The following is a 26397-nucleotide window of genomic DNA, read 5'->3' on the forward strand; positions in this document are numbered from 1 at the left end:
AGGGTAGGCAATCTGAAAAGACCCAAGTCAAGACCCAAAGTCAAGTGGCAAGACTACATGCCTACAAAAATTAAATATTTAGGCTGGCATGGTGGCACATGCCTGTGGTCCCAGCTATTCAGGCAGCTGAGGTGGGAGGATCACTTAAGCCCAGGGGGTCACTAGGCTGTAGTGAGCCTAGTTTGCACCACTGCACTCCAATCTGGGTGACAGAGTGAGATCCTGTCTCAAAAAAAAAAAAAAGAGACTTTTGGGATCTTGTAGAAAGGATTTTAGAACCAAACCAGCAGTCTTTGAGAAAAGAGGGACATTTTCTGGGTTTGGGCAGTGTTCACCACAATGCCTCCCTTAGACATAGCAGGTGCTCAACAGATGTATTGGACCAATGAGTCTTATTTGTAACCAAATTCATCAGTACTGTCTCCTGAGATTTTTTGCTGTTTTGGTGTGCATGTGAAAAGCTCAAAATTTGTGGATTGTTAATTGGAATGTGGTAGGAATATTGTTGGATCTCCAGGGAGGAGAATTTCTTACATTATATAAGCCTCTTTTTCCTCTGGTTTTACCAGCTTTACTATCAAATAGATGATACTTCTTCCTACATAGGAATGTGCTCAGGAAAGAGATAATTTTTAAAGTATCCAAATTTGTAAAGATTGGGATTTAAGCTTTAAAACACTTATAATTTAAGCTTTAAAACACTGCTGGACATGCTGGTTCATACCCATAATCTCAGCACTTTGGGAGGTGGGGAGGATCGCTTGGGCCCAGGAGTTCAAGGTTACAATAAGCTATGATCATGTCACTGCACTCCAGCCTGGGCAACAGAGGGAAACCTATCTCAAAAAAAAAAAAAAAAATTAAAAAACTCATGAAGAGATATGGTTTCTAATGTAGAGAAAACCCCATGCTTACCTTATTTGAAGAAATTCATCAACATAAATCATTTGTCGTAGGAATTAAAGAAGCTTTATAGTGAATCTAAGGTTTAAAGAATACTTTAGTATTTTTTTTTTTTAAAGCTGCCAACACCTGGCATTCCCAGTCAGTCTCCCATCCAAGTACTAACCAGGCCTGACCCTGCTTAGCTTCCAAGATCAGATGAGATGGGGCGCATTCAGGGTGGTATGGCCGTAGACTCTTTTTTTAAAAATAATAATTTCCACTCTTTTTTTTTTTTTTTGAGGCGGAGTTTCGCTCTTGTTACCCAGGCTGGAGTGCAATGGCGCGATCTCGGCTCACCGCAACCTCCGCCTCCTGGGTTCAGGCAATTCTCCTGCCTCAGCCTCCCGAGTAGCTGGGATTACAGGCACGCGCCACCATGCCCAGCTAATTTTTTGTATTAGTAGAGACGGGGTTTCACCATGTTGACCAGGATGGTCTCGATCTCTTGACCTTGTGATCCACCTGCCTCGGCCTCCCAAAGTGCTGGGATTACAGGCTTGAGCCACCGCGCCCGGCCCTAATAATTTCCACTCTTATTTTAGGTTCAGGGAGTACATGTGTAGGTTTGTTACTTGGGAATATTGTGTGATGCTGAGGTTTGGGGTGCAATTGGTCCTGTCACCCAGGTAGTGAACATTGTACGCAATAGTTTTTCTTTTTCCTTTCTTTTTTTTTTTTTTTTTTTCAGACAGAGTCTCTCTCTGTCACACAGGCTAGAGTGCAATGGCGTGATCTTGGCTCACTGCAACCTCTGCCTCCCAGGTTCAAGTGATTCTCCTGCCTCAGCCTCCCGAGCAGCTAGGTTACAGGTGCCTGCCACCACACCTGGCTAATTTTTGTATTTTTAGTAGTGACAGGGTTTCACCATGTTAGCCAGTCTGGTCTCAAACTCCTGACCTCAGGTGATCCACCCGCTTCTGTCTCCAAAAGTGATGAGATTACAGGTGTGAGCCACCACGCCCAGCCACTATTTTTACTTTTATGAGATGGAGTCTGCATATGTTGCCCAAGCTGGTCTTGAACTCCTGGCCTCAAGTGATCTTTCTGCCTCAGCCTCCTCAAATGCTGGGATCACAGGGATGAACCACTGCTCCTGGTCTTTACTTTTAATTATTAATTAGTAGTAGCTGGGCTCATGCCTGTAATCCTAGCACTAGGGAAGGCCAATGTGAGTGAATGGCTTGAGCCCAGTTAGAGACCAGCAAGGGCAACATGGTGAAAACCTGTCTCTACAAAAAAATACCAAAATCAGCTGAGTGTGATGGTATGAGCCTATAGTTCTAGCTACCTGGGAGGCTGAAGTGGGAAGATTGCTTGAGCCTGGGAAGGTCCAGGCTGTGGCGAGCTGTGATCATGCCTCTGCACTCCAGCCTGGGCAACAGAATAAGAATGTGTCTCAAAAAAATAAAACAATTAGTAGTGAATATTCTATTTCAAATAGGGGAATGCATAGAAAAAGACTCACTTCAGTGTTTTTTGTTATTATTTCAGACCAAAACCTTGTGTGACTGAGCTCAAGAGCAGTGCATCCAGATTCTCCTCAGAAGTGAGACTTTCCAAAGGACCAATGACTCTGTTTCCTGTGCCCTTTCATTTTTTCCTACTCTATAACTATGTCTCGATCCCGCCATGCAAGGCCTTCCAGATTAGTCAGGAAGGAAGATGTAAACAAAAAAAAGAAAAACAGTCAACTGCGAAAGACAACCAAGGCAGCCCACAAAACTGTGGCATCGGTCAAGACTTTAAGCCCTGGAAAATTAAAACAATTAATTCAAGAAAGAGATGTTAAGAGAAAAACAGAACCTAAACCACCCATGCCAGTCAGAAGCCTTCTGACAAGAGCTGGAGCAGCACGCATGAGTTTGGATAGGACTGAGGTTCTTTTTCAGAACCCAGAGTCCTTAACTTGCAATGGGTTTACAATGGCGCTACGAAGCACCTCTCTTAGCAGGCGACTCTCCCAACCCCCACTGGTCATAGCCAAATCCAAAAAGGTTCCACTTTCTAAAGGTTTAGAAAACCAACATGATTGTAATTATAAGATACTACCCGATTTGGGAGCAAAGCACTCAGAAAATGATTTGGTTCCAATGAAAGACACCCAAGTCCTTCCTGATATGGAGACTCTAATTGATGTACAAAATTCCTGTTTAATTAAAGGTAAGAGCCAAGAGACAACTCAGTCTTGGTCCCAAAGAGTTGAGGATTCCAAAATCAATATCCCTACCCACAGTGGCCCTGCAGCTGAGATCCTTCCTGGGTCACTGGAAGGGACACGCTGTGGTGAAGGACTATTCTCTGAAGAGACATTGAATACCAGTGGTTCCCCAAATATGCTTGCTCAGGACACAGTGTGTGCTCCTTTGTCCCAAAGAGCAACCCCCAAAGTTACCTCTCAAGGAAACCCCAGCAATCAGTTAGAAGAGTTGGGTTCACGAGTGGAATCTCTTAAGTTATCTGATCCTTACCTGGATCCCATTAAAAGTGAAGATGATTGCTACCCCACCTCCAGTATTGATAAGGTTATACCTGAATTGAACCTTAGAAACTACTTGGCTCTTGGTGGGTCTACGTCTCCTACCTCTGTAATAAAATTCCTCTTGTCAGGCTCAAAACAAGCAACCCTTGGTGCTAAACCAGATCATCAAGATTTCAAAGCTACTTCAAATGAACAGGAAGTTTCCGATACCACCTCTGTTCTAGGACAGGCCTTTGGTGCTATCCCACACCAATGGGAACATCCTGGGGCTGACCCAGTTCATGTTGAGGCCCTGTGTGAGACCCCAAATCCACCCGAGATTCCTGGTGCTATTCCAGTCCAAGGAGAGGTCTTTGGTACTATTTTAGACCAACAAGAAACTCTTGATATGAATGGGGGTGTTGTCCCAGACTTGCCTGTCTTCCTTCGTGTTCCTCCAAATCCAATTGCTACCTTTAGTGCTCCTTCCAAATGGCCTGAGCCCCAAAGCACTGTCTCATATGGACTTGCAGTCCAGGGTGCTATACAGATTTTGCCTTTGGACTCAGGACACACTCCTCAATCATCATCAAACTCAGAGAAAAATGCATTACCTCCAGTAATGGGTATCAGTAATGTCGAAAATGAGAAACAGGCTCATATAAGCTTCTTGCCAGCTAACACTCAGGGGTTCCCATTAGTCCATGAGAGAGGACTCTTCCATGCTTCACTGGGTGTTGCCCAACCCTCCCAGGCTGGTCCCAGCAAATCAGACAGCGGGAACTCCCAGGTCAGTGTAACCAGCACAGTTCAGGTTGTCAACACCACAGTGGTGACTACGCCAGTGCCAATGGTCAGTACCTCCAATTCTTCCTATACCACTTTGCTACCTACGTTGGAAAAGAAGAAAAGAAAGCGATGTGGGGTCTGTGAACCCTGCCAGCAGAAGACCAACTGTGGTGAATGTACTTACTGCAAGAACAGAAAGAACAGCCATCAGATCTGTAAGAAAAGAAAATGTGAGGAGCTGAAAAAGAAACCATCTGTCATTGTGCCTCTGGAGGTAAGCAGACAGTCAAGGGGCTTGGAGACAGCTGACACTTGGTAGAGTGATCTATATGTAGAGACAATTTGCTTCACTATTACATATTTTTCCTTTGGTACAATGTTACTTTAAGTTATTCATAAAAGAATTCCTGGACCTACCTGAAGTATGTCTTGTGCAGTGATGCCGTAGCTAGCTTATTTTTAGAATTTGTTCTAGAAAACTAGAACATACAGTTTTTTTCATTACAGGATTTGATGGAAACATAGAGAAATTGTATGAAATGTGGTTTTGCAAAGATTTCCCCTATGCCTCTTTTGGCTAGTTGCATGTCTTTTTTGGCAGTCACAGATTTAAAAATTAGGAGTGGAACAAATTCATTAACTCCATAGCAGCCCGAAAAACCAGAAGTATTAAACATCTTTCCTTATGAAAAATACAGTTGCATCCCTAATCTTGAAACTTTGCTTTGGAGGCATAGCAATAACATAGCTTTTGTCTCAGCTTTTGGTGATTTCTACCTGCTCTACTAACGTCATAGGGTTGTTGGGATTAAAGGAAAATGGCTTGTAAACTCCAAAGTGATATACAAACTGGTTCTTATTATAGTTTATGAACCTAAGGTAGTAAAAGGATCTGTTGATTTAGAATTTATTTAAAAACTTTTAGGGAACTTGGTTAAAATTTACTGTTGCTTTTTCAGCCTTTTAAAACACCTGTCAAATATGATGTTTTATGATTTTTAGATCATGCATTAAAGTTATGTTGATTATGTCTACTACGAATGCAGGTACAATAGAATAGATGGAGTTAGAAGTATTGTAAGATGGGTGTGGTGGCTCATGGCTATAATCCTAACACTTTGGGAGGCCGAGGTGGGCAGATCACCTGAGGTCAGGAGTTTGAGACCAGCCAGGCCAATACGGCAAAACCCCATCTCTACTAAAAATACAAAAAGTAGCTGGGTGTGGTGGCAGATGCCTGTAATCCCAGCTACTTTGGAGGCTGAGGCAAGAGAATCACTTGAACCCAGGACGCAGAGGTTGCAGTGAGCCAAGATTGTGCCATTGCACTCCAGCCTGGGCCACCAGAGCAGAACTCCATCTCAAAAAAATAAAATAAAGGGGGCCGGGCACGGTGGCTCACACCTATAATCCCAGCATTTTGGGAGGCCGAGGCGGGTGGATCACGAGGTCAAGAGATCGAGACCATCCTGGTCAACAAGGTGAAACCCCGTCTCTACTGAAAAACAAAAATTAGCTGGGCATGGTGGTGCAGGCCTATAGTCCCAGCTACTCAGGAGGCTGAGGCAGGAGAATTGCTTGAATCCAGGAGGCGGAGGTTGCAGTGAGCCGAGATCGCGCCATTGCACTCCAGCCTGGGTAACAAGAGCGAAACTCTATCTCAAAAAATAAAGTAAAATAAAATAAAATAAAAATAAAAAGTATTGTGGCCAGGCATGGTGGCTTACACCTGTAATCCCAGCACTTTGGGAGGCCAAAGTGGGTGGATCACTTGAGGTCAGGAGTTCAAGACCAGCTGGGGTGAAACCCCATCTCTACTAAAAATACAAAATTAGCTGGGCGTAGTTGTGCACACCTGTAGTCCCAGCTACTCTGGAGGCTGAGGCAGCAGAATTGCTTGAACCCGGGAGGTGGAGATTTCAGTGAGATGTGATCACACCACTGCACTCCAGTCTGGACAACAGCAAAACTCTATCTCAAAAAAAGAAAATAATACAATGAATAAATAAATAAATAAAAATATTGGGAAGTTAGTCATGGTGGTTCACACCTGTAATCCCGGAACTTTGGGAGGCTGAGGTGGATAGATCACTTGAGGCCAGGAGTTCGAGACCAGCCTGGTCAACCTGGAGAAACTCCATCTCTTCTAAAAATACAAAAATTAGCCAGGAGTGGTGGTGCATGCCTGTAATCCCAGCTACTCAGGAGGCTGAGACACAGGAATCACTTTAACCTGGGAAGCAGAGGTAGCAGTGAGTGGAGACTGTGCCACTGCTCTTCAGCAGGGGCAACAGGGAGAGACCTTGTCTTTTTTTTTTTTTTTTTTTTTGAGACGGAGTTTCGCTCTTGTTACCCAGGCTGGAGTGCAATGGCGCGATCTCAGCTCACCGCAACCTCCGCCTCCTGGGTTCAGGCAATTCTCCTGCCTCAGCCTCCTGAGTAGCTGGGACTACAGGCGTGCGCCACCACGCCCAGCTAATTGTAGTATTTTTAGTAGAGACGGGGTTTCACCTTGTTGACCAGGATGGTCTCGATCTCTTGACCTCGTGATCCGCCCGCCTCTGGCCTCCCAAAGTGCTGGGATTACAGGCGTGAGCCACCGCGCCCGGCTGAGACCTTGTCTTAAAACAAAGTATTGTGAGGTTTTTTTTTTTTTTTTTTGAGACGGAGTTTTGCTCTCGTTACCCAGGCTGGAGTGCAATGGCGCGATCTCGGCTCACCGCAACCTCCGCCTCCTGGGTTCAGGCAATTCTCCTGCCTCAGCCTCTCGAGTAGCTGGGATTACAGGCACGCGCCACCATGCCCAGCTAATTTTTTTGTATTAGTAGAGGCGGGGTTTCACAATGTTGACCAGGATGGTCTCGATCTCTTGACCTCGTGATCCACCCGCCTTGGCCTCCCAAAGTGCTGGGATTACAGGCTTGAGCCACCGTATTATGAGGTTTAAGTCAGGTATGGGGCTCATACCTGTAATCCCAGCATTTTGGGAGGACCAAGGCAGGAGGACTTCTTGAGCCCAGGAGGTCAAAATCAGCCTGGGCAACATAGCAAGACCTTGTCTCTACTAAAGGTACAAAACTAGCTGGGTGTGGTGGCACACTTCTGTAGTCCCAACTACTTGGGAGGCTATAGTGAAAGGATCGCCTAAGCCTGGGAAGTCAAGGCTTCAGTGAACAGTGATCACGCCACTGGATTCCAGCCTGGGTGACAACAATGAGACTCTGTCTCAAAAAAAAGGATTGTGAACATAAAATTCAGTAAACCATTTATATTTCTTTTTTTTGTTTTTGTTTTCTTTTCTGAGACAAAGTCTCACTCTCTCACTCAGGCTGGAGTGCAGTGGCACGATCTCAGCTCACTGCAACCTCAGCCTCCCAGGTTCAGGCGATTCTCTCTTGCTTCTGCCTCCCGTGTAGCTGGGATTACAGGCAGCCACCACCATGCCTGGCTAATTTTTCTATTTTTAGTAGGAACAGGGTTTTACCATATTGGCCGGGCTGGTCTCTAACTCCTGACCTCAGATGATCCACCTGCCTCGGCCTCCCAAAGTGCTGGGATTACAGGCATGAGCCACTGTGCCTGGCCTTCTGTTTCATTCTTGATTTAAATTATCGGTTTAAACATGCTGATTTTGGCTGCTCATTAGTGGCTCGTGCCTGTAACCACAGCACTTTGGGAGGCTGAGGGAAGAGGGTCACTTGAGGCCAGGATTTGAGACCAACATAGGCAACATAACAAAACCTCATCAAAAAACACATAGCTGGACTGGGTGGAGTGGCTCATGCCTGTAATCCCAGCATTTTGGGAGGCTGAGGTGGACGGATCACCTGAGGTCAGGAGTTCAAGATCAGCCTGGTCAACATGGTGAAACTCCATCTCTACTAAAAATACAAAAATTAGCAGGGCGTGCTGGTACATGCATGTAATCCCAGCTACTTGGGAGGCTGAGGCAGGAGAATCACTTGAACCCGGGAGGCGGAGGTTGTAGTGAGCCGAGATTGCACCATTGCACTCCAGCCTGGGCAACAGGGCAAGATCTGTCTCAAAACAGAAAAAAACACAAAAAACACAGCTGGCTATGTTGGCATGCACCTGTGTTTTCAGTTACGAGAGAGGCTGAGTTGGGAGGACAACTTGAGCCCAAGAGTTTAAGGCTGCAGTGAGCTATGATGGCACCATTACATTGCAGCTTTAATGACAGAGCCTGACCCTGTCTCAATAAATACATAAATAAATAAATAAAGCTGATTTCTTAATTGTCTGAGCCATTGCAAATGAGAGATCAGACAATCAATCATGTATTGATGGGCATTTAAAGTGTTTCTAAAATACTTTGTTATTAAAAATCTTACTGAGCCTATAATCCCAGCACTTTGGGAGGCTAAGGCAAGAGGATTGCTTGAGCCCAAGAGTTTGAGATAAGTAAACCAGGAAACATAACGAGACATCCACCTCTACACCGAAATTCTATTATATTATATTTGATTTATTTATTTAATTTTGAGATGAAGTATTGCTCTGTTGCCCAGGCTGATCTTGGCTCACTGCAACCTCCTGCCTCCTGAATTCAAGTGATTCTCCTGCCTCAGCCTTCCAAGTAGCTGGGATTACAGGCAAGCACCACCATGCCTGGCTAATTTTTGTATTTTTTGTAGAGATGGGTTTTCACCATATTGATCAGGCTGGTCTTGAACTCCTGACCTCAGGGTGATCCACCCACCTCAGCCTCCCAAAGTGTTGGGATTATAGGCATGAGCCACTGTGCCCAGCCTTTGATTTTTTAAATAATATTTTTATTTATTTTTTTTAAGCCCTGACGATGGCAAGGATAGATTTTGAAGTTTTTAGGAAATCCTGATAAGAATATTTAGTTGGGATTTTGACAAGTCACCCATTAGGACTCTTTTTTTTTTTTTAATTTGAGACAGAGTTTCGTTCTTGTTGCCCCGGCTGGAGTGCAATGGTGTGATCTGGGCTCACTGCAACCTCTGCCTCTTGGGTTCAAGCAATTCTCCTGTCTCAGGCTCCTGAATAGCTGGGATTACAGGCATGCACCACCATACCCAGATAATTCTGTATTTTTAGTAGACATGGTGTTTCTCCGTGTTGGTCAGGCCTCAAACTCTTGACCTCCCAAAGTGCTGGGATTAGAGTTGTGAGCCACCACTCATGGCCTCCGTTAGGACATTCTGAGTGGCAAAATGAAGAAAGATCTCATTTGATGCTGAGTGATTGATACACATGGGGGACATAGGGGATGGTTTTACTTTGAATAGTGTTGCTAAATTGCCAGTTTCTGGTCTAATTTGCGGTGCTGGGATTACAGGCATGAGCCATTGCACCCAGCCCCAAAATTAAAAAAAAAAAGAATAGCCTTATGTGGTGGCTCATGCCTCTGGTCCCAGCTACTTGGGTCGCTGAGGTGGGAAGATTTCGTGATCTTGGGAAGCTGAGGCTGCAGTGAGCTATGATCATGTCACTGTACTCCAGCATAGGTGGCAAAGCAAGACCCTGTCTCAAAAAATAATAATCATAACCTTACTAAAATGTATAATCTTCTTTTACTCAGTCAAGTCACTTCAAGCTTGTGGGAATAGATAAAATGTGGCCACTTACCGATGGTTTACAAAGTAACATTTAGCAATATCTCTAGCTGAGAGACCTCCCTTGTAAGCTCCCTTGTAAGCTCCCTTGTAATGCCACAATTTGGCAATTGTAGCATTACAAGGGAGCTTACAAGGGTAAAATGACATAATTGTAAAAAAGACTCTATCTCTAATGGGTATGAATACATTTGTCCTATTCTTTCCTAAACCTGCTCTCTGTTGCATTACATGTTTGGTTCAGTGACATAACACATGATCACCCAAAATAGAATATTCAGTATCCTCACCTCCTTCTTTCATCCATCTCAATTCTCTTGTTCTACTGAAACTGAATGCTACTACCTCTCCAATTTCTTGGCCACTGTTATAGTGAGGCCTTTATTTCTTATTGGAATAATTTCAGTGCTATCTTTATTATCAACAAGTATTTATTGCACTTCTCCTAGGCCATGCATTGGAAATATAATCATGAGCATTCTAGCCACCAAAAAATCAGGAAGTTGAATAACAAGCTCTCTTTAGGGTAGTTCAAGTTTTCCTTCTGAAAAACAGAATTATCTTATCTAACTACATTTAGTGTTCTGTTTATGTGATATATTTCCCTCAAAATAAAACAAAAGAAATAGAGCAAAACTTTCAGGAACTTCCAATCATTGCCTAGATTTATTAGAATGGAATACAGGACCTTTAAGATTTTTGCAAAACTCTCTTCTGTCTTGTTTCCCTTGGTGTCTCTTCAGCTTCTATTTGCTGCAGCAGTATCCAGCTGCATACATTTTCCCGGTGCACGATCTTACCTCGGGTCTCCAGGCCCAGGTCATGCCCTTCTTCCTTTCTCTCTCTTCTTTTTTTGAGACAGAGTCTCACTCTTTGACCTTGCCTATTTTATTATTAATTTTAATTTTATCTTTTAGTATAAACCAATGAGTTTTTATTATATTCAGTGTTTTTTTTTTTAAATTGAGACAGTCTTGCTCTGTCACCCAGGCTGGAATGCAGTGGCACAATCTTGGCTCACTGCAGCCTCAGTGGGTTTTAATTCTTGCTCTGTCAAGACTCTGTCAGAGTCTTGCTCTGTCACCCACGCTGGAGTGAGGTGGTATGGTCATGGCTCATTATAGCTCTGACCTCCTGGGCTCAAGTCAAACGCCCACCTCAGTTTCCTAGTAGCTGGTACTATCTGTCCGTACCTGGCCAACTTAAAAATCTTTTGTAATAGGCTGGACATGGTGGCTCATGCCTGTAACCCCAGCACTTTGGGAGGCTGAGGTAGGTGGATCATTTGAGGTCAGGAGTTCAAGACCAGCCTAGCCAACATGGTGAAACCCCGCCTTTACAAAAAAATACAAAAAAAATTAGCCGAGTGTGATGGCAAACACCTGTAATCCCAGCTACTTCAGAGGCTGAGACAGGAGAATCACTTGAACACGGGAGGTGGAGGTTGCACAGTGAGCTGAGATCACACCATTGCACTCCAGTCTGGGTGACAGAGCAAGACTCTGTCTCAAAAAAAACAAAAAAAAAAAAAAAAGAAAGAAAGAAAGAAAAATCTTTTGTAGAGTTGGTGTTTTGTCATGTTGGCCAAGCTGGTCTCTAACTTCTGGGATCAAGTAATTCTCCCACCTTGACCTCGAGAAGTGCTGGGATTACGGTCGTGAGCCACCACATCTGACCTTAATTCTTTCTCATATGTTTCTGAAATTGACATTTGTGTGTGATATGAGGTAGGAGTCAAGATTGACTCTTTTTTTTTTGAAGACGGGGTCTCACCATGTTGGTCAGGCTGGTCTTGAACTCCCTACCTCAGGTGATCCGTCCGCCTTGGCCTCCAAAGTGCTTGGATTGTAGGCGTGAGCCACTATGTCCAGACAAGATTGACTCTTTTTCTTTCTTTCTTTTGTTTTTTTTTTTTTGAGATGGAGTCTCGCTCTGTCGCCAGGCTGGAGATCTCAGCTCACTGCAACCTCTGCCTCCCAGGTTCAAGTGATTCTCCTGCCTCAGCCTCCTGAGTAGCTGAGACTATAGTCATGCACCATCATGTTCAGCTAATTTTCGTATTTTTAGTAGAGACAGGGTTTCACCATGTTGGCTGGGGTGATCTCGAACTCCTGACATCAAGTGATCCACCCACCTCCCACCTTGGCCTCGCAAAGTGCTGGGATTATAGGTGTGAGTAATCGTGCTTAGCCCTATTTACAGTTTTTTTTTTTTCTTTTTTCTTTTTTTTTTTTGAGACGGAGTTTCGCTCTTGATACCCAGGCTGGAGTGCAATGGCGCGATCTCGGCTCACCGCAACCTCCGCCTCCTGGGTTCAGGCAATTCTCCTGCCTCAGCCTCCTGAGTAGCTGGGATTACAGGCACGCGCCACCGTGCCCAGCTAATTTTTTGTATTAGTAGAGACGGGGTTTCACCATGTTGACCAGGATGGTCTCGATCTCTTGACCTCGTGATCCACCCGCCTCGGCCTCCCAAAGTGCTGGGATTACAGGCTTGAGCCACCGCGCCCGGCCTTTTTTTTTCTTTTTTAAAGACAGGGTTTCACCATGTTGGCCAGGCTGGTCTTGAACTCCTGACCTCAGGTGATCCGCCCACCTCGGCCTCCTAAAGTGCTGAGATTACAGGCATGAGCCATCATGCCCGACCCATTTACAGTTTTAAAATAAAATTTGATAATTTTTGTGAAGAAGCAAATATACATTTAAAAAATAGAATTTTTTTTTTCTTTAGAAATATTCGAGCCAGACCCGGTTGCTCGCAGGTGTAATCCCAGCACTTTGGGGGGCCAAGGCCAGTGGATCACCTGAGGTCAAGAGGTCGAGACCAGCCTGGCCAACATGGTGAAACCCTGTCTGTACTAAAAATACAGAAATTGGCTGTGCGTGGTGGCATGTGCCTGTAGTCCCAGATACTTGGGAGGCTGAGACAGGAGAATTGCTTAAACCTAGGAGATGGAGGTTGCAGTGAACCGAGATCACACCACTGGACTCCAGCCTGGGTGGCAGAGAGAGACTCCATCTCAAAGACAGATAGATAGATAGATAGATAGATAGATAGAGATATAGAGATATGTGTATATATGTATGTATGTGTGTGTGTGTATATATATATATATATAGAGAGAGAGAGAGAGAGATGTGTGTATATATATATATATGTATTGAGCCTGGGCAACATAATGAGACCCCATCTCTACAAAAATAAAAATAAAAATAAAAATTAGCCTGGTGTGGTGGCCCACACCTGTGATCCCAACTAACTCAGGAGGCTGAGGTGGAGGATTGCTTGAGCCTGGGAAGTTGAGGCTGCAGTGAGCCATGATCACGCCACCGCACTCTAGCCTTGGTGACAGTGAGACTCTGTCTCAAAAAATTTGTATAAATTCTCAGGGAATTTCTCTGAATTTATTTCTTTTGGGGGTTGCCTGTAAGAAATTAAATATGTTTAGTCCCTAAAGCAGTGTACTATTTCTCAGAATGTTGACTGCTAACTCCTTGGATAAATGAAAACAACTTTAGACTTTATTAAGTCATAGATTACATTTTAGACTCCCATTCTTTAATTGTGTGACAGTATGTTACATAATCTTCCGAAAGGCATCTTTTGATCAAGGAAAAAAACTTAATTTGTCATCTCTCAAGTCTAGTTCAGCTTATGCTTCTTGATACTCAGAATTACAGATAATTAAAACTGCTAGCTTTATCACTCTCAGTCATCTAGGAATTTGCTTTCAGTTAGGGTTTTCCTCCTGTGTGTTTGTAATTTAGCATTTTGGGACATATCCACTACTCTATTTATTCAACAGTGAAAGATTGTTATAAAAAATGAAGGGGAGATTGTAGCGCTATTCCCAGACATTAGAGAGTAGGTGCTTTGGCTAGGCTACACTGTCACAAGTAATTTTTAGTATGTGTGAAGGCCAAAGAAAACAAAATGGCCATGGGCAGTGGTGCACACCTGTAATCCCACCACTTTGGGAGGCCCAGGCAGCAGGCTGATCGCTTGAGCCCTGGCATTAGAGACCAGCCCAGGCAACATGGTGAAACCCTGTTTCTTAAATTAAAAAAAAAAAAAAAAAAAAGCCATGAATGGTCACATGTGCCTATAGTCCCAGCTTCTCGGGAGGCTGAGGCAGTAGGAAAGCTAACTAAAGTTGTTTGTAGCTTATTCTTTATATATCTCTAGCCAGGTGATTTTGGTGTAGTGTCATGCATTTAATTAACTTTCATCGAATGACAATTAGTTTGCAAGTTTATCTAGTCAAACTGAAATAATCTCTCATATTTACTCTGGTTAATGTATTTTGTTTTCTAAACCATTAAAGGGCTATATTGTGCTTGGTTAGTTTAAATAACAGCATACTAGATGACACTGTTAAACCATATAATATGCCATGTTCATTATCACGCTAGCCTCTTAACTAATGCAAATTCCACTGGAAAAAAGTTGTAATACCTACCTGGGCTGTGTTTCAGAAGCTGAAAAGTTAAGTAGTGTTAATATGGTACAAATTGAACCGCTGACTATCCGCTATTTTACGTGTGGGTCTTTCCATGTGATAATAGTTTAGTTCTAGGGCTGTCATTTCAGAATTGCTTGACACACTCATTTTATCCCTTTTGGTGGTAGTGGGGGTGGGGCTAGCCTCTCTTGGCCATCGCTTTTCTCAGTTTTCAAACAGCCATATCTCATTTTGGCATACGTTACATATGGCATATGGAACAAATTTTTGCTACCAACTCCTTAAATTAAGGGCAGATGTTATATGTACTTAAATATGCCTTTAAGGAATTTCTTTGTATCACTACTGAGACTTCAGTAGCATACTGCACCACAGAACTGGGCTTGGAAAAAAAAAGAAACCTTTGTTATTTAGTAGATACTCGTGTATAAACTCCAAGTATGTCAATATAAAACCATGTTGACTGATTCTGACCCATGGGTGTTAATTTCTGAAATCTTGTTACTATAATTCACATCTTACCCTGCCATTTTGTATGTATCATCTTTTCTAGGAAGAAAAATTTGTAAAACTGGCCAACATCTTCATCTAGTGTCAGAATTATCCAAGTTACACTATGATGCAATATTGAGCACCCTATTAATAGACTCATGTCTGTAATCCCACCACTTTGGGAGGCTGAGTACATGTTTATTTTGTTGCAGAGCTTAACTTGAGATCTTTTTTTCTTGGTCAACCTTTTGGTGTTTTTTTTTGTTTGTTTGTTTTTTCTTTTTTTTTGAGATGGAGTTTTGCTCTGTTGCCCAGGATGGAGTGCAATGGCACAATCTCGGCTCACTGCAACCATCGCCTCTTCTGGGTTCAACCGATTCTCTTGTCTCAGCATCCTGAGCCTGGCTAATTTTTGTGTTTTTAGTAGAGACAGGGTTTCTCCACATTGGTCAGACTGGTCTCAAACTCCCAACCTCAGGTGATCCGGCCACCTCAGCCTCCCAAAGTGCTGGGTTTACAGGGAAGAGAAACAGCAACTGGCCTAGCATCTCATTCTTTTGCATTATTATCATACTAAAATAAGACACAACTACCAAATGAATCAGACTAATCTAAACAATTCAAGGCATTATCTTGACAATGAGACTCAGTGCTCAAGACATCCAGAAGGTGTTGGCTAATTATCATCAGCTTTTCATGGCTGCTATAAGTGCAACAAAAGAGAAATTTTGCATTTTACTGATTTAATTATGCACCATTAATACTAAGTCACTGTTTTTAAAGAATGCTTTGATGTTCTCCTGCAGAGAGAGCAATGATTATAGAAGTAAGATCCTTGGCAAGACCGGTGGCTCATGCCTGGCATCCCACCATTTTGGGAGGCCCAGGCGGGTGGATCTTGAGGTCAAGAGATAGAAACCAGCTGGGCAGGGTAGCTCACGCCTGTAATCCCAGCACTTTAGGAGGCCGAGGTCAGGAGATCGAGACCATCCTGGCTGACACGATGAAACCCTGTCTCTATCAAAAATACAAAAAAAAATTAGCTGGGCGTGTTGGCATGAGCCTGTAGTTCCAGCTACTCATGAGGCTGAGGCAGGAGAATCACTTGAACCCGGCAGGTGGAAGTTGCAGTGAGCCGAGATCGTGTCACTGCACTCCAGCCTGGGTGACAGAGCGAGACTTGGTCTCAAAAAAAAGAGATACAGACCATCCTGGCCGACGTGCTGAAACCCCATCTCTACTAAAAAGTACAAAAGTTAGTCGGGTGTGGTGGCGCGCACCTGTAGTCCCAGCACTCGGGAGGCTGAGGCAGGAGCATCTCAGGAGGGAGGTGGAGGTCCAGTGAGCCGAGATCGCACCACTGCACTCCAGCCTGGGGACCAAGCGAGACTCCATTTCAAAAAAAAAAAAAAGAAAATGAGATGCTTATGTTAACTAGCAGCACAAAACAGGTGCTCAACGAGCATTCGTTGAACAAATACTTCAATTAGTGAGTGAATAGAATCTTAAAAATACTTATGAGTCAGTCTGTCTTTCATATGACAATGTCTGTTACAAAAAAAAAGACAGTGGGCCAGGTGGTGGCTCACTCCCGTGGGAGGCCGAGGCGGGCGGATCACTTGAGGTCAGCACTCCAGGCTGGGCAACATGGTGAAACCCCATCTCTACTAAAAATACAAAAATTAGCTGGGCGTGGTGGTGCACGCCTGTAGTCCCAGCTACTCAGGAGGCTGAGGCAGGAGAATTGCTGAAACCTGGGAGGCGGAGGTTGCAGTGAGCCGAGATCGCACCACTGCACTCCAGCCTGGGCTAGACTATGTCGGGGAGGGCGGGACGGGGTGGGAGGGGTTGGAGGGGGACGGACAACAGCAAAAATGAAAGTGCACTGTAAACCATTCATTTATTTCATATGTAGTATACCAAAGCAGCTAGTACCCCGAATAACATTTTATGGGTTTATTCTACACTTATTAGAGTGAGACAAAAATCTCACTCTGTTGCCCAGACTCCAGAGTGCAGTCGTGCGCAATCTCAACTCAACTGCAACTCTGCCTCCTGGATTTAAGCGGTTCTTCTGCCTTAGCCTCCGGAGTAGCTGGGATTACAGGGCCTGCCACCACATCTGGCTAATTTTTATATTTTTGGTAGAGATCGGATTTCATCTGTTGGCCAGGCTCTTCTCGAACTCCTGACCTCAAGTGATCCGCCCTCCTCGGCCTCCAAAAGTGCTGAGATTACAGGCATGAGCCACCGTGCCTGGCCTTCACATTTTCAAGTACCAAAGACATTAGGATGATGGGATATGTGTAACAAAAAATCAAGTAGAAGGCTTCAGGAAAAGGTTTTTAGGAAAGGACAGAATGCTTTATAAATATGTGGTAAAATGCTCTCTGCCTGTGTTTAAATTAATACCATATGCATTTGTGATTGTGATGCAGTTTGGGAAACTGCATTCTCGAATAAGTAAAGGACCATGAAAGTTAAAAAATCATGGGTTTTTCTAATTGCAAATGGTATTTAGAAAAACAATTCTAAAAGGATAATACCAAACCAAACTGTTGGAAGTGTTTACTTGTATATTGGATTTTTTTGGGTGGGAGAAGTGTATATTAGAAAATACATGATTTTGGCCTGGTGCGGTGGCTCACCCCTGTAATCCCAACACTTTGGAAGGCTGAGATGGATAGATCACAAGGTCAGGAGTTCAAGACCAGCCTGACCAACAAGGTGAAACCCTGTCTCTACTAAAAATACAAAAATTAGCAGGCGTGGTGGCAGCTGTAGTCCCAGCTACTAGGGAGGCTGAGACAGGAGAATAGCTTGAACCCAGGAGGCGGAGGTTGCAGTGAGCCAAGATGTCACCTCTGCACTCCAGCCTGGGCGACAGAGCAAGATTCCGTCTCAAAAACAAAAAACAAATAACAAAACAAAACAAAAACACGATTTTAACTTATCTTTTTTAAAAAAATTACGTGTTTTTTTTTTTTCTTTTTTTTCCAAATGTAGAGGCAGGACTTTAGCTCTGTTGCCCAGGCTAGTCTCAAACTGTTGGACTTAAGCAATCCACCTGCCTCAGCCTCCTGAAGTGTTGGAATCACAGGCATGAGCCCACCACACCTGGCCTGATTTGAGCTTTTTGCCTAAATTTGTCCACGTGTATTAGCTGGGTATGGTGGTGCATACCTATAGTTCAGCTGCTTGGAGGCTGATACAGGAGGATTGCTTGGGCTGAGGAATTTGAGGAGGTAGTGAGCTATGATTGTGCCAGTCACTCCAGCCTGGGCAACAAAGCAAGACTCTGTCTCTAAAATGATGTGGTTTTAATTTTTATATAATAAGCTTGTGTTACTTTAAAAAATAATAAAATGCTATAAATCAAAACGATGTAATTTGCATTGTAGAAAATTAAGAAGTAAGAAAAAATTAACTATAATTCTGTCACTTAGAGGCAACCACCATGACTGTATTGGAACATTTGCTTTCAGTTCTGCTTTTTCCTTTGAGACAAGGTCTCACTCTGTCACTTAGGCTGGAGTGCAGTGGTATAATTCTGGCTCACTGCAGCCTTGCCAGTAATTTTTCTGCATTTAAAAAATAACAGTTGAGGGCTCACACAGTAGCTCACACCTGTTAACCCAGCACTTTGGGAGGCTGAGATGGGAGGATTGCTGGAGGTCAGGAGTTCGAGACCAGCCCAGTCAACATACTGAAACCCCATCTCTATTTAAAAAAAAAAAAAAGAAAAAAAGTAACAGTTGAGGTTAAATGAGATAAATTTTTTGTTTTGTTTTTCACTTAGTATATTATCACTCTCTTCTCTTACAATTAGAAATTTGTAAAATTTTTTAAAATGCCTACTTAATATTCCTATAGGTAAATCAACATAACTTACCAATTAATTTTTTATTGCTGAATGCTTCAGTTCCTTAAAAATTTTCCATATAGTAGTGAACTTTTTTCAAAAAAATAAATCTTTGTTTCCATTTCAGATTGTGTTCATGCACTGGGATCAAGCTGAAACTATTAACAACCAAAATATTTAGTATTTTGTTGATGAGTTAATGCTTAATGATTTCTCAATCTTTACCACTTTTGGGAACCTGAAGTTTATGGTCCAGATAGTTTTTGGAAAGTCACTTCCATCTTCTCCCCAATTCAGAAACGAGTTTATTATGTTATTTTTGGTGAACACATCTTAAAACCCTCAAAGATGGTGATTGAGCCAGTATTTCAGCAAATCTCCTAACTAATGAGTGGGTTTAACCACATCAGATTTGGTATTTGGTGTATTTTGAGCTACCATGGAAGATTAGAATTTCATTTATTTATTTATTTTTGAGATGGAGTTTCACTTTGCTGCCCAGGCTGGAGTGCAGTGATGCCATCTCAGCTCACTGCTGCCTCTGCCTCCAGGGTTCAAGTGAGTTCTCCTGCCTCAGCCTCCCAAGTAGCTGGGACTACAGGTGCCTGTCACCACAGCCCGCTAATTTTTTGTGTTTTTAATAGACACAGGGTTTCACCATGTTGACCAGACTGGTCTGGAACTCCTGACGTCAGGTGATCCACCTGCCTCAGCTTCCCAACATGCTGGGATTACAGGTGTGAGCCACCATGCCTAGCCAAGAGTTTCTAGGACTAATTTGATCCTAGTTTTAATGATCCTAACATCATTCTTTCATATGATTTAGAAATCATAAAAGGGAAACTTTTTTTTTTTTTCTGAGACGGAATTTTGCTCTGTTCCCCAGGCTAGAGTGCAAAATGTTTCGATCTAGGCTCATCACAACCTCCACCTCCTGGGTTTAAGCAATTCTCTTACTTCCGCCTCTCAAGTAGTTGGGACTACAGGTACACATCACCATGCTGGCTAATTTTTGTATTTTTAGTAGAGATGGGATTTCCCTATGTTGGCCAGGCTGGTCTCAAACTCCTGATCTCATGATCCATGATCCACCCGCCTCGACCTCCAAAAGTGCTGAAATTACAGGCATGAGCCACTGTCCCCGGCAAAACTGCAACTTCTTCGTCAAAGGTTCTTACTCTGGATAGGCTTCTATGGTCTGTGATCCCACCCCCTCAGAATTATATGCAGCATATTGCATTTATATGCATTTTTTTCTAGCGAGATTACCCATAGCTTTTATTAGATTTCAAAGAAAGCAAATCATATGTCCACTCCCTGAAATAAAAACAAGTCAAAGAATCACACCATTAAAAAATTTTTTTTGAGATAGAGTTGCTCTCTCCTTAGGCTAGGCTGCAGTGGCATAATCATAGCTCACTGTAACCTTGAACCCAGAGGTTCAAGGTCTGGTGAGAGTGAGACTCCGTCTCAAAAAAAAAAAAAAAAATTAGTTTCCTCCTACCTTCCTTTCCTTTGCCAGCTTCCCGTGTATGTTTCAAGCAAACAAGTTTAAATTTTGTTAAAATTGCATGTACCTAATTAGTAATGAAGTAATGTGAATTAGAAATGTACCTAATTAATAATGTTATTCACTAGGCTGATCCTAACGCCTCAGCCTCCTAAGTAATGACTGTACGTGTGTGCCATTATGCCTGGCTAACGTTTCTGTTTTTGTGTTTTGAGAAGGTGTCTTGTTCTGTCACTCAGGGTGGAGTGCAGTTGGGCAATCTCAGCTCACTGCAACCTGTACCTCCTGGGTTTAAGTGATTCTCTTGCCTCAGCCTCCCTCGTAGCTGAGATTACAGGTGCCGGCCACCACTCCCAGCTAATTTTTGTATTTTCAGCAGAGACAGGATTTCACCATGTTGGCCAGGCTGGTTTCAAACTCCTAACCTCAGGTGATCTGCTTGCCTCGGCCTCCCAAGGTGCTGGGACTACAGGCATGTGCCACTGCACCCAGCCTGACTAATGTTTTTTATTTTTTGTAGAGATGGGAATCTCACTATGTTGCCCAGTCTGGTCTTGAACTTGTGGCCTCAAGTAATCTTTCCTCCAACTTCTCAAATTGCTGGTATTACAGGCATGAGCCACTGTGCCCAGCCTCACACCAGTTTTTTAACAGATTTGAAGGAATGAAATTGAATATTGTTTCTATTAAGGAAAAAACAGTTTGCTAAGAATTTAGTAATTTCCTATTTGGTCATCAGTGTGAGAGTAGACTTACTTGTAACATTGAGATAGTCATACTGCAAAGCAGGGATGCCATGAGGAGCAGAGATGATGTCTGTGAAGGGTCTTGCAGTGTGCCTGCTATATAATAGATGCTTAAAAGTGGTGGGTATTATATATGTTTGCAGAGATTTGTGTATTTATTTAATTACTTCACTTGCTTTTCATCTTGCCATTTTATTCATGTTATATAGAGGAAAGCAATGAAGTCTTCCCAAGTATTCCATAAATACCATTTCTCAGTATCTGGTAAAGCATTTTTCCTGCTGCAGGATTAAGATACTTTATGAATGAATTGGTTTCACTGTTCCCATGTGATGCAGAATTAGAGTTGTGGTTTCCAGTGAGATGACTATGCCACAATTATTTTCTTGTGCTTGTATAATGAGAGGGTTTTGGTATTTCTGCTGTGTTCTAGACATTTACACTATACAGCTCATTTTCATATCATATTTCATATGCAATACCATATTGTGGTGAGTTTTCTGTAAAAGTAGGATCAAGGGAGGAGGATGTGGGAGGACAAGACAGTGGAAGACCAGAGTTGATCCAAGCCATGGAATTTTGGATGGTGTGGATATAGGTTAGATTTAGAGAAAAAAGCGGGTGTCTGTTAGTTTCTTCTATCCTTGGAGGAATAAGTAATTTGTACAGGAGTTATTACAGAATTGCAGGGAGATTTATCTACTGGGCAACATAGAAATTAAGTTGCTTTCATTATTCACTTAAGCCCATTTTCTAGAGACCCTGCCATTGCATTATGAGATGGTAAAACAAACTAATAAAATACGGAAATCAAAATATTGTTCTACTTTTTTTCTTTCTTTTTAAAGAATGAATAACATTATTAATTAGGTACATTTCTAATTCACATTACTTCATTACTAATTAGGTACACGCAATTTTAACAAAATTTAAACTTGTTTGCTTGAAACATACACGGGAAGCTGGCAAAGGAAAGGAAGGTAGGAGGAAACTAATTTTTTTTTTTTTTTTTTTTGAGACGGAGTCTCACTCTCACCAGGCTAGAGTGCAGTGGTGGGTTCTTGGCTCACTGCAACCTCTGACTCCCTGGTTCAAGTGATTCTCCTGCCTCAGTCTCCTGTGTAGCTGGGATTACAGGCACACGCTACCAGCTTAGCTAATTTTTGTATTTTTAGTAGAGACGGGTGTCACCATGTTGGCCAGGATGGTCTCGATCTCCTGACCTCATGATCCACCTGCCTTGGCCTCCCAAAGTGCTGGGATTACAGGTGTGAGCCACCGTGCCCTGCAAAACTAACATTTTTTGAGGGCCAGACACTGTGATAAAAGGCTTTCCATTACTGTATTCAATGCTGACAGTAACCCATGAGATCTAAGTATTCAGATTCTCATTATGCAGAATGGGAAATAGAAATACATTTTTTTTTTTTTTTTTTGAGACGGAGTTTCGCTCTTGTTACCCAGGCTGGAGTGCAATGGCGCGATCTCGGCTCACCGCAACCTCCGCCTCCTGGGTTCAGGCAATTCTGCCTCAGCCTCCTGAGTAGCTGGGATTACAGGCACGCCCCACCATGCCCAGCTAATTTTTTGTATTTTTAGTAGAGACAAGGTTTCACCATGTTGACCAGGATGGTCTCGATATCATGACCTCGTGATCCACCCGCCTCGGCCTCCCAAAGTGCTTGGATTACAGGCATGAGCCACCGTGCCTGGCCCTAGAAACACATTTTGTTGGTTTTGTTTTGTTTTGTTTTGTTTTTTGAGACAGTCTCACTTGATCACCCAGGCTGGAGTGCAGTGGTGCAATCTCTGCTCAGTGCAACCACAGCCTAACTGGTACAAGAGATTCTCGTGCCTCAGCCTCCCGAGTAGCTGAGATTACAGGTGCACACTATCACACCTAATTTTTATATTTTTAGCAGAGACGGGATTTCACCATGTTGGTCAGGCTGGTCTTGAACTCCTGACCTCAAGTGATCCACCCTCCTCGGCCTCCCAAAGTGCTGAGATTACAGGTGTCAGCCACTGTGCCTGACTTTTCTTTATTTTTTATATGTATAAATAGAGATGGGGTTTTATCCTGTTGCCCTGGACTCAAGCAATCGACCCATTTCAGACTCTCAAAGTGCAGGATTACAGGCATGTACCACTATGCCCAGTCTTACTCAGTATTTATTAAGTGAGCGGTATAGCATTAAGAACTCACATGCTCATTGTCTCATAGAATCTTACAACAATATTATGAAATATACATTCTGCCTTAATTTATAAGGTAAGACAGACACTGAGGCTTAGAGAGGCCAAGTAACTTGCTTAAGAACATAGTTGATCTGGGATTAGAATCCCTGGATTGAATGGTACGTGTTCATTTTAACCACAATATGTCTGAGCTAAGGCAATGAGGAAAATGTGAAGTGCCCAGAGGATGGAGAGGAGTGAGACTGAGAGGTGGACTGGTTGAGGAATAAGTCATGCTGAGGTTACTGCTGTATCTTTTAGACTTGTGAAATTTGGAGAGATGTTAGCATCTTCTAGTTTCATTCCACAAAAAAATACAAAATGTGAACATAATTTTAACACTTAAACTCTTTGAGTTTGTCAATTCTACTGTTGCTGTATTTTAATATTAAGGTGTTCCTTTAACTATGTTTAACTCTTTCTCTCCATTTTTAATTTTTATTTAAAATATTTTAGTGGTACGCTGTCTCAAAATGTTGGCCGGGTGTGGTAGCTCACACCTGTAATCCCAGCACTTTGGGAGGCTGAGGCAGGAGGATCTCTTGAGCCCTGGTGTTTGAGACAATCCTGGGTAACAAACTGAGACCTGTCTCTACAAAAAATAGAAAAATTAGCTGCGCATAGTGGTGAGCACCTGTAGTCCCAGCTGCTAGGGACGCTGAGATGAGAGGATTGCTTGAACTGGGGAGATGGAGGCTGCAGTGAGCTATGATTGCACCACTGCACACTAACCTGGGCAAAAGACCCTGTCTCAACAACAACAACAAAAACATTTTTACCTACACGGGACCTTATTTTCCTCTGAATCATGACCTGGTAATTCTTCACTATCATGGTAATGGTGCACTCTCCTATTCCTTAAAGCAGATGACTTTGCATTTTGTCCAGGTTTTTTAATTGTCTTCAGCAGGAGGTTTCTCCCAAAATATCAATTTAATTATCACTAGAAGTGAAAGTTTCTTATTCTCTTTAACATAAGTGTAAGGTTATATTATGATGGAATTAGCATGGAGCAAGCCTATCCCGATGCTAGTAGCAAACTTGTTTAATAGATATATATGTCTATATGTATATATAGATATTTAGATATACTTTAAAAAGACATTTATAAAAAGAGATGGGGTTTTGCCATGTTGCCCAGGCCGGTCTTGAACTCCTGGGCTCAAGTGATCCACCTGCCTCGGCCTCCCAAAGTGTTGCCTTACAGGAGTGAGCCATCTAGCCCATCCTTAGTACTATATTTATCTGGAAGAGGTTCCAGTGTTCTGTTAGTATCTCCAATTTTTTTTTCTTTTTTTTTTTTGAGACAGTCTCACTCTGTCACCTAGGCTGGAGTACAGTAGTGATATCTCAGCTCACTACAACTTCTGCCTCCCATGTTCAAGCAATTCTCATGCCTCTACCTCCCAAGTAGCTGGGACTACAGGCATGCACCACCATGCTCACTAATTTTTTGTATTTTTAGTAGAAATGGAGTTTCACTATGTTGGCTAGGCTGGTCTCAGATTCCTGGCCTCAAGCCTTCTGCCTGCCTTGGCCTTCCAAAGTGCCGAGATTACAGGTGTGAGCCACTGCGCCTGGCCTTCCAATTTTTATATTAAATGAATTTTATTTGCTCATTACATGGTTTACGTGTACATGGTTTTCTTAATTAGTGACAGTCATGGTTCTCCATTGCTGCAGTTGCACTGACTGAGAGTCAAGTGCTGTAACACATGCTTTTCTTTATTCTTTTTTTTTTTTGTGTGTGTGTGTGTGACAGGGTCCTGCTCTGTTGCCCAGGCTGGAGTGCAATGGTGTGATCATGGCTTACTGCAGCCTCGACCTCCCAGAGTCAAGTGATTCTCCTACCTTAGCTTCCTGAGTAGCTGGGACCAGAGTCATGTACTACCATTCCCGGCTATTTTTTTTTTAGAGAGAGAGATGGATCTCATTATGTTGCCCAGGCTGGTCTCAAACTCGTGGGCTCAAGCAATCCTGCCTTGGCTTCCCAAAGTGTTGGGATTATAGGCAGGAGCCACCACCATGCCCAGCTACTACACGCCCAGCTACTACGTGCTTTTTATATTCAATATTGCGTGTAACTCTGATATCAGCGTTTTCCCTCATTGAATCTACTGGAGGTTGACTTGTTCATGGTCCCATCATTGGGATTAGGATCTCCCTAAGGATATCCTGAACTCTTATAAGATAAAATTTCAAGTTGGACAGCCCAGGAGGAAATAACGCTTTATTTTCAAAACATACAGGCCAGACACATTACACATCTGTAACCCCAGCATTTTGAGAGGCCAAGGTGGGATGATCTCTTGAGGCCAAGAGTTTGACACCAGCCTGGGCAACGTATCGAGACCCTGTATCTACAAAGCATAAAAAAAAAAAAATTGGAGGCTGAGGTGGAAGGGTCACTTGAGCCCAGGAATTCACTACAAGTCCCCCCTGAGCCATGACCACACTAGTGTACACCACCCTGTGTGACAGCAAGACCCTGTCTCTTCATAAATAAATAAATATTTTTTTAAAATCTAAAGCTATTTTCTTTTTTGAGACACAGTGTCGCTCTGTCACACAGGCTGGAGTGCAGTGGCGTGATATCAGCTCACTGCAACGTCTGCCTCCCAGGTTCAAGCAGTTCTCTGCCTCAGCATCCCAAGTAGCTGGGATTACAGGCGCATGCCACCATGCTAATTTTTGTACTTTTAGCACAGACGGGGTTTCACCATCTTGGCCAGACTGGTCTTGAACTCCTGACCTCCTGATCCACTCATTTCAGCCTCCCACAGTGCTAGGATTGCAGGCGTGAGCCACCATATCCGTCTGAAAAGCTATATTCTTTTTTTTTTTTTTTTTTTTGTTACGGAGTTTTGCTCATTACCGAGGCTGGAGTGCAATGGCGCGATCTCGGCTCACCGCAACCTCCGCCTCCTGGGTTCAGGCAATTCTCCTGTCTCAGCCTCCTGAGTAGCTGGGATTACAGGCACGCGCCACCATGCCCAGCTAATTTTTTGTATTTTCAGTAGAGACGGGGTTTTACCATGTTGACCAGGATGGTCTCGATCTCTTGACCTCGTGATCCACCCGCCTCAGCCTCCCAGAGTGCTGGGATTACAGGCATGAGCCACTGCGCCCGGCTTGCTATATTCTTTTATTGCATGCCTGGTAAGTAATAGATAATTGTCAGGTGTAGTGATCCTTCATCCTCCCCAAACCCACTAATACTTCATTTGTTATGATGATTAGCAATAGTAGCCCTGAAAATAATGAGTATATGTTTATAAAATTAAAAATATAA

General features: G+C 43.1%; 1 protein-coding gene and 1 pseudogene across 3 annotated transcripts in view; one reads left to right on the forward strand and one right to left on the reverse strand.

Moving 5' to 3' along the window:
* TET1 (tet methylcytosine dioxygenase 1) overlaps positions 1–26397 on the forward strand; it is a 149573-nt gene that overhangs the window by 9539 nt on the left and 113637 nt on the right. For 2 of the 3 annotated variants that reach the window (XM_012451417.2, XM_012451418.2), the window contains exon 2: positions 2437–4466. In XM_012451417.2, the coding sequence (XP_012306840.2) occupies positions 2559–4466 (1908 nt within the window). In that variant the 5' untranslated portion in view covers positions 2437–2558. Of the gene's footprint in view, positions 1–2436; positions 4467–26397 lie in introns of those variants that run through there. The other variant, XM_012451416.2, reaches the window with a different exon arrangement.
* LOC135274031 (5S ribosomal RNA) lies at positions 1021–1139 on the reverse strand (annotated as a pseudogene).

The sequence above is a fragment of the Aotus nancymaae genome, unplaced genomic scaffold (genome assembly GCF_030222135.1).
Source record: "Aotus nancymaae isolate 86718 unplaced genomic scaffold, 86718_ANA_hifiasm-v0.15.2.pri h1tg000010l, whole genome shotgun sequence".
Classification (NCBI taxonomy): domain Eukaryota; kingdom Metazoa; phylum Chordata; class Mammalia; order Primates; family Aotidae; genus Aotus; species Aotus nancymaae.